Raw genomic sequence first — 13,561 nt, 5'->3', positions numbered from 1 at the left:
AAGAAGCTCAATTTATACGAAAAAACATGCTTAAAATACATAAAATATACTCAAGGAGATTCGATGCTTACTTGGTTTGAGGAAGAAGCCATGGAGTATGCCTTGAAGCCGGAAATTCTCGAAGCCGCGAATGAATTCTTGAAGGAGCAAAAAATTTGCAAAGGGGCGGCTCTTGTATATTGGTTTGAAGCACTCAAAATATAATTTGTAAAGGGGCGGCTTTAGTTTGAATGAGTGGGGCGGCTTGGGTATATTTAACCTAAAATAAGCTTTGAATGAGTGAGTGGGCGTGAGATTCTTCTTTGAAAACCCGTGAATTTCAAAAGACGTGAATTCCTCTTGTACTCATTGGGTCAAATTCTTGTTTGCAAAACTCGTGAGCGTGAGCCGTCCAATCTAATGAGGAGTAATATATGCAGAGCAGAGGAATGAACTCGGACAGAGAAATCACTAGGGTCAGAGGAATGGACTTCATCAGATGAACGGATTCCGTCAGAGGAATGGGCTCGGCCAGAGGAATCACCCGGGTCAGAGGAATGGACCCCACCAGAGAAATGCGGCTTACTCAGAGGAATCACCAAAAGACAGAGGGATGATTTGTCTACGCGCCAGAGCAGAGTAATCGCCCGCCTGCGGGCGGAATTACTATTATGCCCCTGATCACGCGGGGAGCATGTTTTCAGAGACGAAATTACCATTTTACCCTTAGTTTGTACTCTATAAATACCCCATGTATTCCCTTATGTAAACTACGTGCTCTTCATTCAATACATCAACAATATCATTTCTTTCTCGGCAATTCAACTTTTTCTCTCAACCTTTACGCTTAAACACTAGGTAAAACTCGCAACTTAGAATTAGGTGTTGATAAGATGCATTATTAGCTGGCGCCGTCTGTGGGAAACAATGAGTTAAGGCGTGAGTTCCAACCACCTGCCATACAGATCTGCAATTGCGAGCGGATTTGCGTGCGCAGACCCCAATTGATCCGCTGTTTCGAATATCCAAATGGATTTGGAACGATAGATCCATTTTCACTCCGATCTGTCTGCAAATTCATAAGATTCATAGTTTTTATCATTTTTCTCGCATGTGAATGTTGGGAAAATGGGTGGAATCGAAAGTTGGGTGTTGATCTATGGTTATTTTCCATACTGTCATTATAATTGTGTGCAATTATTGTATTTTCTCACATGATCTCTGTTTTTCTGATGAATCTAACGTGTTTTACTAACAATTTTTTGATTGGTGCTCTGTTTTTTCACGCTTTCGGGTTTTCATGGTTGATTTATCGGGTAATATGTTCTCTCTGCCGAATTTAAATCCGAATCTGTAAGGAAATCTTCGTTATTCTCTCTTTGCGTTTGGATCCGTGTCATGGGTTTATTTCCCAGTACATAGGGGTATTTCGAGTGGGATTTCATAATGGCCTTTGCGCCAGTGTTCGGGATATCTTATATTGCGGATTCCTCTGATAAGGGTGGTTCGTTTTGTTTTTATCAGGGTCTTTCTCACATTTTTTACATCTAGGTACTATGGATTCCTCTGAGGCTTGCCGCACTCTCGAGAAGGAGTTCAACAACATTGGACTCAGCTCTGGTGCCCGCACTGTTGGATTTGTATACTGAAAGCAAGAACGTTTTATGCTTGTATACAATGATTCCTGTTTTCACTATTTAACCTCCTATCTGATTGGGTTCATGATTGCATATGTATGTTCTTTATCTCTATATAAGTAGATTATATGGTGTGTTGTAGATCACAGAAGACCATATAATTGGATTAACCTTAAGAGATATAATATGATCACAACCGAAATAACTCTAGGATAAGTTATTGGTTTAGGTTGCGGTATAGATGGAAGTAGTTTGTCTTGACTACTTATTTATACTGGTACGTAATACGTATTGATAGGACCACAGTGAGATATATTCTTCTATCTGACTTAACTGAAGAATTAGAGATCTCGGTGACTTATAAGATCTTAATACTAATAAGATGTCAGATATATATATTGATTCGTCTATCACTTTGACTTACTATGAGCAAGAGTTATATAGTAACTTGAGTACTCTGTATCTTGGGTGATAGCAGTTAATATATGATATCTGATTATCTGTATTGGTACTCGTATCCGTATAGGATAATGACATCCCCTTAAGGAGCTCAATAATGTTTATTGCGCTAAACCCTGCAGGTTGATTAAGTTCAGGTGCAATAATAAGGTTTGAGTGGTACTGCTTAAGGATTACAAAGAGATTAATTAATTTAGGCTGTCAGAGCTCTAATTAATTGATGGATGTCGGATATTTTAAATACGAGGATTTAATAAGTCTAAATACAAGCCCCGACTCATCACCGGTAATAAAGGGGTAAGTCAATATTGGTTCTCTAGTGGAATGAACTAATATTTATAAATTAATTATGGTCTGGGCTGACCATAGATAAATTAATTTATTTGAGGCTCATCTTTATTCTTTGTATTTGGTCCCTGGACTGGCCCAAAGTCTCCTAGCCCAGAAAGGAACAGAAATCGTGCCCTACCCTAAAACTGGCGCCTCCTCCCTCTTTCTGTATTATGAAATACAGCTGTCAGCTCTCAGGAAAAATACACTGATAATCATTAGAGTTTGAGAACTGAGAGGAGGCGCAGGAAACCGTGGGAACTTTCTGTCTTGGGTTTTCTCACAGTTCGTTGTCCATCCAACGGTGAGACTAGAGCGGGATACAGTCTAGAAGATCAGAACTGGAGTCGTTCGATTCGATCATCAATCATCTGTGCATCCGATTCACAAGTAAGTAAATCCTAACACCTGTGTGCAGCTGTTAATTCATAGGAGCATGTTAGGATTAATCGTTGTATGATAGATTAATAATAATCCAAGAAACGATCATCGGGCAAACGGAACGTTAATTCAATTTAATATTCCTTCACGCACTAAGATACCTACCTCGCTGCTCAACAGTCTGCTAGTCAGCACTGTCTTCACCACGCCGCCGGGTTTCCACAACACTTCCGTTACCCCGCTGACGGGTCAGAACATCACTCCCCAGAGATCAGCTCTGATGGCCACTGGATCTGAATTGCAGGGTCTGGTCCCCACATCTGGTGGCGGTCCTCTGAACTTCGTGCTAGCGGAGCAAATGATGGCTCTGCTCAACTACGCTGCTGTGCGCCAAGCGTTGGGAACGCCGCTTTTATCAATTGTTCCTACCACGACTCCTCTGCTGGGAATGCTCAACCAGCAGAGCACTGAAATCCCGCCTCCTGCTGCTCTGGAGATAAATGAACAAATCGCCAATAAACAATCTACACTGCCCAAGGAAGCACAAAGGTTCCCTGCTGAGAAAGAACCAGAACGGCGCCCAGAGGGGAGCCGTGTCATGCTGAGTAGCATTATCAGGAGGGAGAGGGTAGATGAATCTGACAGTCGCTCCATCACTCCTATGTTTGTGGAAGAAAGACCAAGGAAAACGCGAAACTCAAAAATCAAGTGTCACAACTGAAGAACCAGCTCAAGGACTTGGAGGATACTCTGAGAGAGAAATCTCAGAGAATTGAGAAAGTACAAAGGCCAGAGAGATCTCACCGAGCAGCGAAATGATACCGGTCAGAGAAATCACATCGGTCAGAGAAGTCGCGACAGACTGAACGGACAGAGGGACGGGACCAGGAATACACCTCTGGAAGATAGGGACATAGGGGTCACAAGCGTCATCACGCTCACGACTCGCCAAAGGAAATGAGGGAACATGGGAGGTACAAGGACGACAAGCGGGCCAAAACATCAAAGGTCCATACCACCACCAGCCGGAGCCCGTTTTCCGCTAACATTCTGGTGGATACTCTGCCAAGGAGCTACAAGCGTATCTCATTAGATTATGATGGTACCACTGACCCAGAGGTACACCTTAACCTGTTACACTGCACATGTATACGGAAGGCATCAAATGCCGAATATTCTCTACTACCCTGACTGGGCCAGCCCAGCTGTGGTTTGGAACTCTGGCCCCAAATTCCATTCATTCTTTTGAGGATCTGCAAACACGTTTTCTGAGGCAATTCGCGAGTTCACGAAGGGTTGGGAAGTCAGCCCTTTCCTTGATGGACATAAAGCAAGATCAAAATGAAACACTACGGGAGTACACTGCCCGATCCAATCTCACCGCTCTGGAGGTGCCAGAGGCGAAGTCGCACATAAAGAATTGTACCTACGTCAGAGGGTTGAAGCTGGGGCTCTTCTTCGATGAATTACAAATCAGGCCAGCCTGGGATTTCGACGATATCATGGCAAGGTTACCAGGGTACTTGCAATTGGAGGACGCCAGGATGGCGCGAAAGGCCGAGAATGATAAACACAAGGCTAAAAGGGCCGAAGCTACACCGGAGCAGAGTAACAGGAACCAGGATCAGGCGGCTCCCTTCAGAGGGCTTCCCTCGAGGGCACTTCCTCCGCAGACAGAGGTGCCACCTCGCCAGCAGCCCACTGTAAATGAAGTCAATCGTTTCGACGAATACACCCCCTTGAACATACCACAGGAGGAGATCTTTCATATAATTAAGAATCAGCCATTCTTCAAGGCACCAGGAACTTACAGGGATGGGCAGCCGCAGCCGGGGCCTAATAATAAACTATGTAAATACCACAATTCTTACGGGCATTATACAAAACAATGTGGGCATCTCAAACACCAACTGGAGTTTTTAGTGCGCCAGGGTAATCTGGATCAGTTTATAGCCAGAGGAAACGAAGGCCAGGGTCAGAGGCAGGATCAAGGAAATGATCAGAGACAAGCTCAGGGGAATGACCGGAATCGATGCCCGGAGGAAAACCGCGATCAACATAAAGGGGCCGTGCAGGGTCGGGCACTTCCCCCCCCCCAGAAGGGAAACACATATGATTTTCGGCGAGAATGGGATACCAACTTCCAATCGGGCCAAGAAACAAGTCGTGCGGGCGGTAAGGTCGGGGTATTACCCCAAGCAGGTAATTGAGATCACAGGTGTAGCCGATGATTCGGTCATTACTTTCGGGTCAGAGGACCTACAAACGCTAATGTACCCCCATGATGATGCACTGGTCTTCACAGCAGATATAACATCTTGTATTGTACATCGCATTTTTGTAGATTCAGGAAGTGCAGTGAACATTCTATATCTGGAATGTTTGCAGAATATGGGGATTGAAGCTAACATCGAGCCCATGAACGCCCTCTTGTTCGGATTTGGGGGGGAAATCGTCATGCCGATGGGATTCGTGGAGCTACCAGTCACCCTCGGTAGGACGGATGCTTGCAAAACCAGGATGATACGATTCCTAGTTGTAGATATGCCCAAACCATCTTATAATGTGATACTTGGACGCCCCGCTCTGACAGCATTCAGAGCAGTTATTTCAATGTTCCACCTGAAGATGAAATTCCCCATCGCAGGTGGAAGAGTAGGGGAAGTATGGGGTGATAAAAAAATGTCAAAGGAGTGCCATGTGCGAATACTTACACATTCTTCGGGTCAGAAAAGAGAAAGGATAGCAGAGGGACCAGATACTAGGAAGAAAGGGAAGGTGGGCGATGTCGCTGCTCTGGCAGAGGAATGGCAGGAATTGACAGAGCTGCTAAATGATCGGGATAACACAGAGAAATCCGCTCTGGTATCCATCAGTGGATTTCAAACGCCGTAATGGTGGCAAAGAAGACGAACACTTGGCGTATGTGCGTAGACTACAGAGATTTGAATGCCGCTTGTCTGAAGGACCATTATCCCCTGCCGAGGATTGATCATCTTGTGGACTCCACCTCGGGCTGCGCGCTATTATCCATGATGGATGCCTACCAGGGATATCACCAGGTTAAAATGCACAGAGGGGACATTGCTAAAATTGCCTTCGCAGTCTGTTGTAGGGTTTTCGTTTGGAGAAACATGCCGTTCGGTTTAAAAAATGCGGGAGCTACATATCAGAGGGTGATGGAAAAGATATTCAAAGACCAACTATCCAAGAATATATCGGTGTATGTCGATGACATGCTGGAGCACAGCGTCAGAGTGGAGGACCATGTCTCTGACTTAGAAGAAATCTTCGCAGTCATTCGAAATCATAGACTTATGCTTAACCCATCGAAATGCACTTTCGGGGTTACTACAGGGAAATTATTGGGATATAAAGTCACCCCTGTGGGAATCGAAGTAAATTCGGATAAGGTCAAAGCCATCATGGATATGACACCACCCAGAGGGATCAAAGAGGTACAGACTCTAAACGGGCGTATTACTGCTCTGAGCAGGTTCATCTCACAATCGGCAGAACGGAGCCTGCCATTCTTTAAGATTCTAAGGAAGGGGTCCAAGTTTTAGTGGACCGCGGAATGCCGAACAGCCTTTGATGATCTTAAAGCATACTTGGCAGAGCTCCCGACTCTGAACAAGCCAATTCTGGGGGAAGTGTTATACCTATACATAGCAGTGGGAGAAGAATCCGTCGGCTCCGTCCTCATCAGAGAAGAGAGGAATCATCAGAGGCCAATTTATTTTGTCAGCCGGGTGATTCAAGGCCCTGAGTTAAACTACTCAGAAATCGAAAAGGCTGCTCTGGCAGTCATGGTCGCGGCTCGGAAGTTAAGACCCTATTTCTTGTCACACCGGGTGGTGGTCCGAATTGCCCTACCCTTCAAGCAAGTGTTAGGCAGGCCAGACCTCTCAGGGCGCATGGTGAAATGGGCAGTGGAATTAGGGGAGTACAACGTGGATTACGAACCAAGGATGGCCATCAAGGCGCAAGCACTTGCGGACTTCATTCAGGAAACTACTCGTCGACCGGTGCAAGAATTTTGGATAGCCTTCATGGATGGATCAGTCACGAAAGAGGGATGTGGGATCGGGGTGTATGTCGTCTATCCAAGTTCAGAGGTGTACCAGTTTGCTATAAAGTTTACTTGTAAAATGTCCAACAATGAGGCCGAATATGAGGCTGTGGTCAGAGCTGCGCACATTCTGTCAGAACTGCGGGCCGAATGTGTCATCATTAGAACTGATTCGCAATTGGTGGCTCAACAATTCTCGGGAGGATATCATATTAAAGAGGATCGGATGCGGGCGTATCACAACAAGATCAACGAAATGAAGAAGAAATTCATGGAATTCAAAATAGAACAGATTTCCCGGGAGGAGAACACCAAAGCAGACCTATTGGCACGAGTTGCCAGTGCAGTGGAACAGACTTAGAGTGATGAGATTACGCTGCTCTGCGATACCAGAGAAATGAGAACTTCCCAGGTTTTTGCGGTGGAAATTCAGGATAATTGGCGGGCTCCAATTATACATTTTCTCAAGACAGGGGAGCGGCTGAACAAAGAATCTAATCAGAGGGCACGATACGAAAATTATTGCTTGATCAATTATCAACTCTACAAGCGTTCCTTCACCCATCCTTTACTAAAATGTTTATCTCCTGAGGAGGCTAACTTTGCTTTAACAGAAATTCATGCAGGTTGTTGTGGTGGGCACACGGGATTCAGGGATCTCATACGAAAAATTATTCGGGCAGGGTTCTATTGGCCAAACATCACCAAGGACGCCAAAGAATTCGTTCGTAAATGCGAGGCTTGTTAGAGGCATGCCGGAAGGATCAATGTCCCAGGAGCGACCATGGGAATAATGTATGCTTCTTGCCCATTTGAAAAATGGGGTATAGACATCGTTGGAAAACTACCCACGGCACCAGGGGGCAGATGCTTTCTCATTGTTGCGATAGATTATTTCTCTAAATGGGTAGAGGTCGAGGCCGTATCAAAGATTGACGAAGTAACGGTGGAGCGGTTCATTTGGCGCAATATATGCTGTCGATATGGGGTCCCCAGAATTATTATATCGGACAATGGAACTCAATTCACAGGGCAGAGGATTGCAGATTTCTGTGAGCGCATGGACATAACACAACGTTTTGTCTCAGTTGCTCATCCGCAAGCAAATGGGCAGGTGAAATTGGCAAATAGGACAATTTGTGAGGGGATCAAGAAGCGTTTGAACCAGAGCAGAGGGAAGTGGGTCGAGGAGCTAGACACCGTACTCTGGGCCTATCGCACTAGCCCAAAAATAGCAACCGGAGAAGCACCATTTACTCTGGTGTATGGATCCAAAGCGGTGGTACCGGCGGAGGCCAGACTGGAGTCATATTGAATAACAACATACAACACAGAGCAAAATTCGGAACTCCGCAGATCAGAACTGGACCTAGTGGAAGCACAGAGGGATGAAGCCCAAGTCAGAGCAACGAAATACAAAAGCATCATCAAAGCTGAATACGACAAGAGGGTCAGAGCGTGCAAACTGACCAAGGGCAACCTAGTTCTCAAACGGGCCGACGCTCTGAAACCAGTGGGCAAGTTCGAGCCAAATTGGGAGGGCCCTTTCATCATCACAGAGGTCTTGGGCGGTGGAGCGTACATATTATCGGATCCAGACGGCAGAACTCTCCCCAGACCATGGAATATCAATACTTTTAAAAAGTTTCATGTGTAACCTTGCTCAACAAAATACCAAATTGTAGACCGAATACTCTTTTTCCCCACAGGGGTTTTAACGAGGTTCGGGGCCATGTTATCAAGAAAATTGGATGCGTGGTTTTAGAGAATTCCCTAGCGTTGACTCGTTTATTTTAACTATTTCATTTTACGTTGCATATTTTACTTAACATGTTCATGCAGAACATTGCACATGTCACCAAAGGGGGGAGTAGGGTATATACCCATAATTCATAATTTTAATATAAATTGCTACTCAGCAAATCAAGGGGAAAACAAACATTCAAGGTCAACATCCACGAAAAGGGAAGAGCAGAGAGATCACTTTAATCATAAGCCGCGAAAGTTGGATGCATCCCCCGGATCATCCATGCACCGCGCAGAGGGCTACTGTTCAATCGTAAGCCACGAAAGTCGGATGCATCCCTCGGATCATCCAAACTCCGTGCAGAGGGTTACTGTTCAATCGTAAGCCACGAAAGTCGGATGCATCCCTCGGATCAACCAAACTCCGTGCAGAGGGTTACTGTTCAATCGTAAGCCACGAAAGTCGGATGCATCCCTCGGATCATCCAAACTCCGTGCAGAGGGTTACTGTTCAATCGTAAGCCACGAAAGTCGTATGCATCTCTCGGATCATCCAAACTCCGTGCAGAGGGTTACTATTTAAATCGTAAGCCGCGAAAGTTAGCTGGGTCCCTATGACCAGCTAGGCTCCGTGCAGAATGTTCCAGCCTAAAGAGGGAAGCGGCAGAGGAATGCCTAGAAGGGAAACGTCAGAGGAATGCCTAGAAGGGAAACATCAGAGGAATAGCTAGAAGGGAGGCGTCAGAGGAGCGCCTAGAAGGGAAGCGTCAGAGGAGCGCCTAGAAGGGAAGCGTCAAATGAGCACCTAGAAGGAAAGCGCCAGAGGAATGGCTTGCAGGGAAACGTCAAAGGAGCGCCCAGAGAGGAGGCATCAGAGAGATACTCAGAAAGGAAGGGTCAGAGAAACGCACATAAGGAAGAGTCAGAACAATGAAGGAGCAAGCTAAGCCAGGGCATGCTGTGAAGAGGTCAGAGCCATGGAAGGCAGAGAAATCGCAACAATTCCAACAAATCATTCAGAGGAATCACATAGGAGGAATAGAACTACCAACCTCGCCATAATCAGAGGAACCGTCCAGAAGAAAGCTAACCAGAGGAATCACAAATACTTCAACAAAAAATCGAAACCCAAAGCTTATGCAAAGGAAACAAACAAATTACACCTCGGAGCACCAGGATACAATTCACACCCAATTCAAAAATAGAACAATAGCAACGAAACAATACGAAGGAGAAATGACAAAAGGAATCTATTAATAGATCAAGCGCGATAAAGTTGTACATTATTCAAGTGTAGCAAAACATTTACATATAAATTTTCAATTACAAGTCTGGAGAGGGAGGGAAGAGATAGCAAAGTCAGCTAGGAGGGAGGAGCAGGAGCAGTGGAGTCCGAAATCACGGGATCAGCAGCAGCAACAGAGGCCTCGCCAAAGGGACCCCCTTCTTCGAACACCGGCAAGGTGTCCGAATCGTCCACCTCGCGCAAACGTTGTTCTGTGTCCAACAGCTTCAACGCCTCTTTGGTATATTTCTTTTCATCCTTGTACAGGGCATAGAGCTAGTCCACAGCTGCGGAGGAGGAAGCGGGATCTTCAAAGGTGGAGGTCGCAAGGCCAGAGGGCAAAGGGGGCTCCATGTTGTACTGCTCGAATCCCCGGGAGCTAGTACCAGCTTGACCCCTTAGTTGGTCCACGAATTTTGCCAAGGAACTGCAGAAGGAGGGCCGGTACTTGAGAGTAGTCGGCACCGGGTCAGAGCAAACCCAGAAAGCAAATTGATAAAGGGCTTTCTCCAGAACTGGATACCACCACTCGGGCTTCTCCGGGGAATTAGCAGGGATACCCAGCAGCCGGTTGAGGTCATCATCCTTGATGTTGTCCATCAAGACTTCCAGGTCCAAAGCAGCGGCCTGTTCCCCTGACACCCCCAGCATCTCCGCCGTCTTCAGTGCGGTCTCTTTTATCACGTGGGCGAAGAGCTGGGAGAACCCCTCCAGGTAATCGGGAGTCCTCTGAAAGGCTGCCAGGGTACCCTCCAGCATTATATCCATGAACTGCTGGCCCTGGGGAGAAATGAAGAATTCCAGGCGCTGGTCCCGGGCACCCAGCTTTTAACCACGACTTAGGGCATCTTTACAAACCACCTTCCAGCGGCGCTTGGACTCTTTGTACTCTTCCTGGTACTGCATCCGGAACCGTACAAGGTTCCCATACCCCTCTTTTTTGGCCCTTTCCAGCTCAGAGGCCAGAGAGGCCTTCTCCACCTCCAGTTGATCAACCCGGGCCTGCAGCGCAGCGGCATCCGCCTCAGCATGGCTGAAGCGCTCCACCATGCCTGTGACCTCCTCGTGACGCTTCGCCTGCGCCTCCCTTTCCTTTTGCAGGTCTTTCTCCAGTACATCGTAATCGTCGATGCACTGGATCGCCTCACCAACCTGGGACTCCAGCTGCAAGGAAGCAGAGGGAAAGTGTCAGAGCAGAGCAATCAAAAAAGCAAATATTAAACACTCTAAATACTAACAAGGTAAATACTGTAGGGTACCTGAATCCACAGTTGGCCAAGGCTGCTGGCTAGTCTCGCCCGCTTCATCTTCTTAGTTGCATCCCGATCCTTGGGATGGATCTGGATAAGCAACTTGCGGACAAATTCTCGCCCTTTCATGGATGAAACTGGCTTGGAGCCAGAGGCCTCCGATGCCCCTGCAGTCAGGGCCAGAGTCTTGCCCCCTTCAGCATCCATGGAGGTGGCCTCCGCTTCACCTGTCGGCTCACCCTCTGGATCTACCAGCCTGCTGCCCTTTTGCAGGCTCTCCTTCCTTCGCTTCTCTGCAAGGGCCAGCACAGCACCCTTCATTTTCCTGGTGAATGCAGGAGTAGGGATATCTTGGACTTCTTCGGGAGCAGTGGCATCCTCAGAGATGTCCACCACGGGGATGATACCCGCAAAAATGGCGGATCCCCCCTCCACCTGGCCAGAGCCGGAGCCTGAGCCTGAGCCGCCAGCCCTCTGGCTATCCGGGCTGAACAAACCCAGGACTTCCATATCTTTCCCCTTGCCTGGGGGGGAAGCGCTAAATAGGGGTAACCACCCCAGCAGTATCCGACACCGTCCGGGAGGTGTCCATCCCAGAGCCCGCAGGATGCTCTGCAATGTCGGTTCTAGAACTGGTGTCCCCAGAGCCCTGTCCCCCATTGCCAGAGGGACGGTCGGTCAGCAGCGTGGTTCGGCATTTCTGTCTCCACGACATCCCTGCAAACGAACAAAGTTAGATCGCTAGAATCAAGGTAATGACAATGTATACATCTACTAACGCATAATTTTACATATAGTTGTGCGTGGATACAGGGAAAACAGGTCGTTGGCTGCCAAAGCCGAGTTACTATCAGTAAATTCTTTGCAGGGGAACGCTGGCGGGTGCGATAGGCCGGGCTCGATCCCGCCGTTGTTGATGCTCTTATGGGGGATGAAGGGAGCATAGTAAAAGAATATTTTAGTCCCACGAATAAAATTGTAGAGATAGTAACATTTTTTTTATCAAAATACTATTGTAAAGGGCAGAGTTTGGGGTAGGGCTGAATTCGGGAGAATGGAGTTAGGTTATATTTTAAAAAAATATATATATCATCAGGAATAAATAGTAAATTTATAACAATAAAAGTTTCTAGTTTTCTGTTTATTATATGAAATGGGCTAAAATAATATATTAATTTAAATATATAATTGACTATTTGAAGAATAACATGGTCAAATAAATTTAAAATTAATTAATTCATCAAAAAGTAGATTAGCTTGAACTATTTTCATTTATCTATCATATCACTCAAAACAAATCTCTTAGTTCAGAGATAATCTATTTATTTTATTGGATAAAAAGGGGTTTGTCTATTGAGTTGATAAAATCCGTGTAAAATTCATGAAGTTGTTGTATCTAACATACGTTACTAAACTATCTAAAAACTTCACCTACTTTGACCTAATCAATTTTAATTTCAAACATATTTTATGAATCGTTGCAATAATAGCATATTTTCATGATTCATGGCAAAATAGACGCATCCAAATAATTTAGTGATGTAGTGTAAATTTTCTCCATGTTGACATAAAATATAACGTGTATTTAAATGTTGATCGGGAAATCAAAATCAAACCACATAAAATTTGGACTTGTCTATCTATCTAGCTACAAATTGACAAAACGTGTTACTATAAAACATGTTGAAATTGGATCAAAGCCGGTGGATGTCTAATACTTAACGCATTATTTAACTCTAATCAACGTGATTAGCATGGAAAGTGACGAGACATAAACATCTATATCTATATAATATATAAAAGAGGAGTTTTCTCCTTCCAATTTTTTTCTCTCTTCTCCCATCAATTTTTTCACTCTTTTTTCTCTTTTTTTATAATACTAATTCTTTTCTAAATATCATCAAATTTGATTTATGAATAAATATTCAATGCATCTTAAGTTTTACTAGTTTTTTCAAAAAAGGAAAGATTCCGTTGACTCAGTTTCTTACCAACCCGTAAGAAAAGGCCGTCTCCAACCCACAAATTCAATTCAAATCTATTTTTTAATATCTGTCATATTAAATAGTAATTTTATTTCAATCCACGAACTTAAAAATAAAAGTATACTTTCCTTCACATATTAACTTTTATACTTTTACAATCAAATATATATAGTTTTTAAAATTGCACATTAAACCATAACAACTTTATAATATTTTTATACACAATAATGTATTGTTAGATTAGTAATAAATAAATAAAATTATTGAATTAATCATTTACTAAATTAATCATGCACTCTTTTTATTATTGTCAGTATTTTTAATTTAATAAAACAATATATAATATAATATTTACGTTATATTTATTGTTATTTATTATTATTTTGATGTTGTAGTAATAAATTTTATAATCAACACTTTTATATAATTAATTAAAA

The 13,561-nt window shown here is 44.5% G+C and overlaps 2 protein-coding genes across 2 annotated transcripts; one reads left to right on the top strand and one right to left on the bottom strand.

The window, feature by feature from the left end:
- Positions 1 to 3,743: 3,743 nt before the first annotated feature.
- Positions 3,744 to 5,681, top strand: LOC131022967 (uncharacterized). The gene is made up of 3 exons (XM_057952507.1): positions 3,744 to 3,888; positions 3,945 to 4,988; positions 5,131 to 5,681. The coding sequence occupies exons 1-3, from the start codon at positions 3,744 to 3,746 to the stop codon at positions 5,679 to 5,681; spliced, it is 1,740 nt and encodes a 579-aa protein (XP_057808490.1).
- A 4,261-nt stretch (positions 5,682 to 9,942) lies between these two features.
- LOC131022643 (uncharacterized) lies at positions 9,943 to 11,836 on the bottom strand. The gene is made up of 2 exons (XM_057952155.1): positions 11,149 to 11,836; positions 9,943 to 11,053 (listed from the first exon to the last, which is right to left on the bottom strand). The coding sequence occupies exons 1-2, from the start codon at positions 11,797 to 11,799 to the stop codon at positions 10,718 to 10,720; spliced, it is 987 nt and encodes a 328-aa protein (XP_057808138.1). The 5' UTR covers positions 11,800 to 11,836; the 3' UTR covers positions 9,943 to 10,717.
- Between the last annotated feature and the right edge of the window lie 1,725 nt (positions 11,837 to 13,561).

The sequence above is a fragment of the Salvia miltiorrhiza genome, chromosome 4 (assembly GCF_028751815.1).
Source record: "Salvia miltiorrhiza cultivar Shanhuang (shh) chromosome 4, IMPLAD_Smil_shh, whole genome shotgun sequence".
Lineage (NCBI taxonomy): Eukaryota > Viridiplantae > Streptophyta > Magnoliopsida > Lamiales > Lamiaceae > Salvia > Salvia miltiorrhiza.
The sequence above is the reverse complement of the archived record's forward strand: the minus strand, read 5'-3'. Positions and strand labels throughout refer to the sequence as shown.

Excerpts from the sequence above, each read along its gene's own strand:
- LOC131022967 (XM_057952507.1), top strand. The coding sequence starts at position 3,744 with ATGAGGGAACATGGGAGGTACAAGGACGACAAGCGGGCCAAAACATCA. Across the intron at positions 3,889-3,944 it reads TATCTCATTAGATTATGATG|GCATCAAATGCCGAATATTC; the intron begins GTACCACTGACC and ends TGTATACGGAAG. Across the intron at positions 4,989-5,130 it reads CGGGGTATTACCCCAAGCAG|ATTCAGGAAGTGCAGTGAAC; the intron begins GTAATTGAGATC and ends GCATTTTTGTAG.
- LOC131022643 (XM_057952155.1), bottom strand. The coding sequence starts at position 11,799 with ATGGGGGACAGGGCTCTGGGGACACCAGTTCTAGAACCGACATTGCAG. Across the intron at positions 11,054-11,148 it reads TTGGCCAACTGTGGATTCAG|CTGGAGTCCCAGGTTGGTGA; the intron begins GTACCCTACAGT and ends GCTTCCTTGCAG.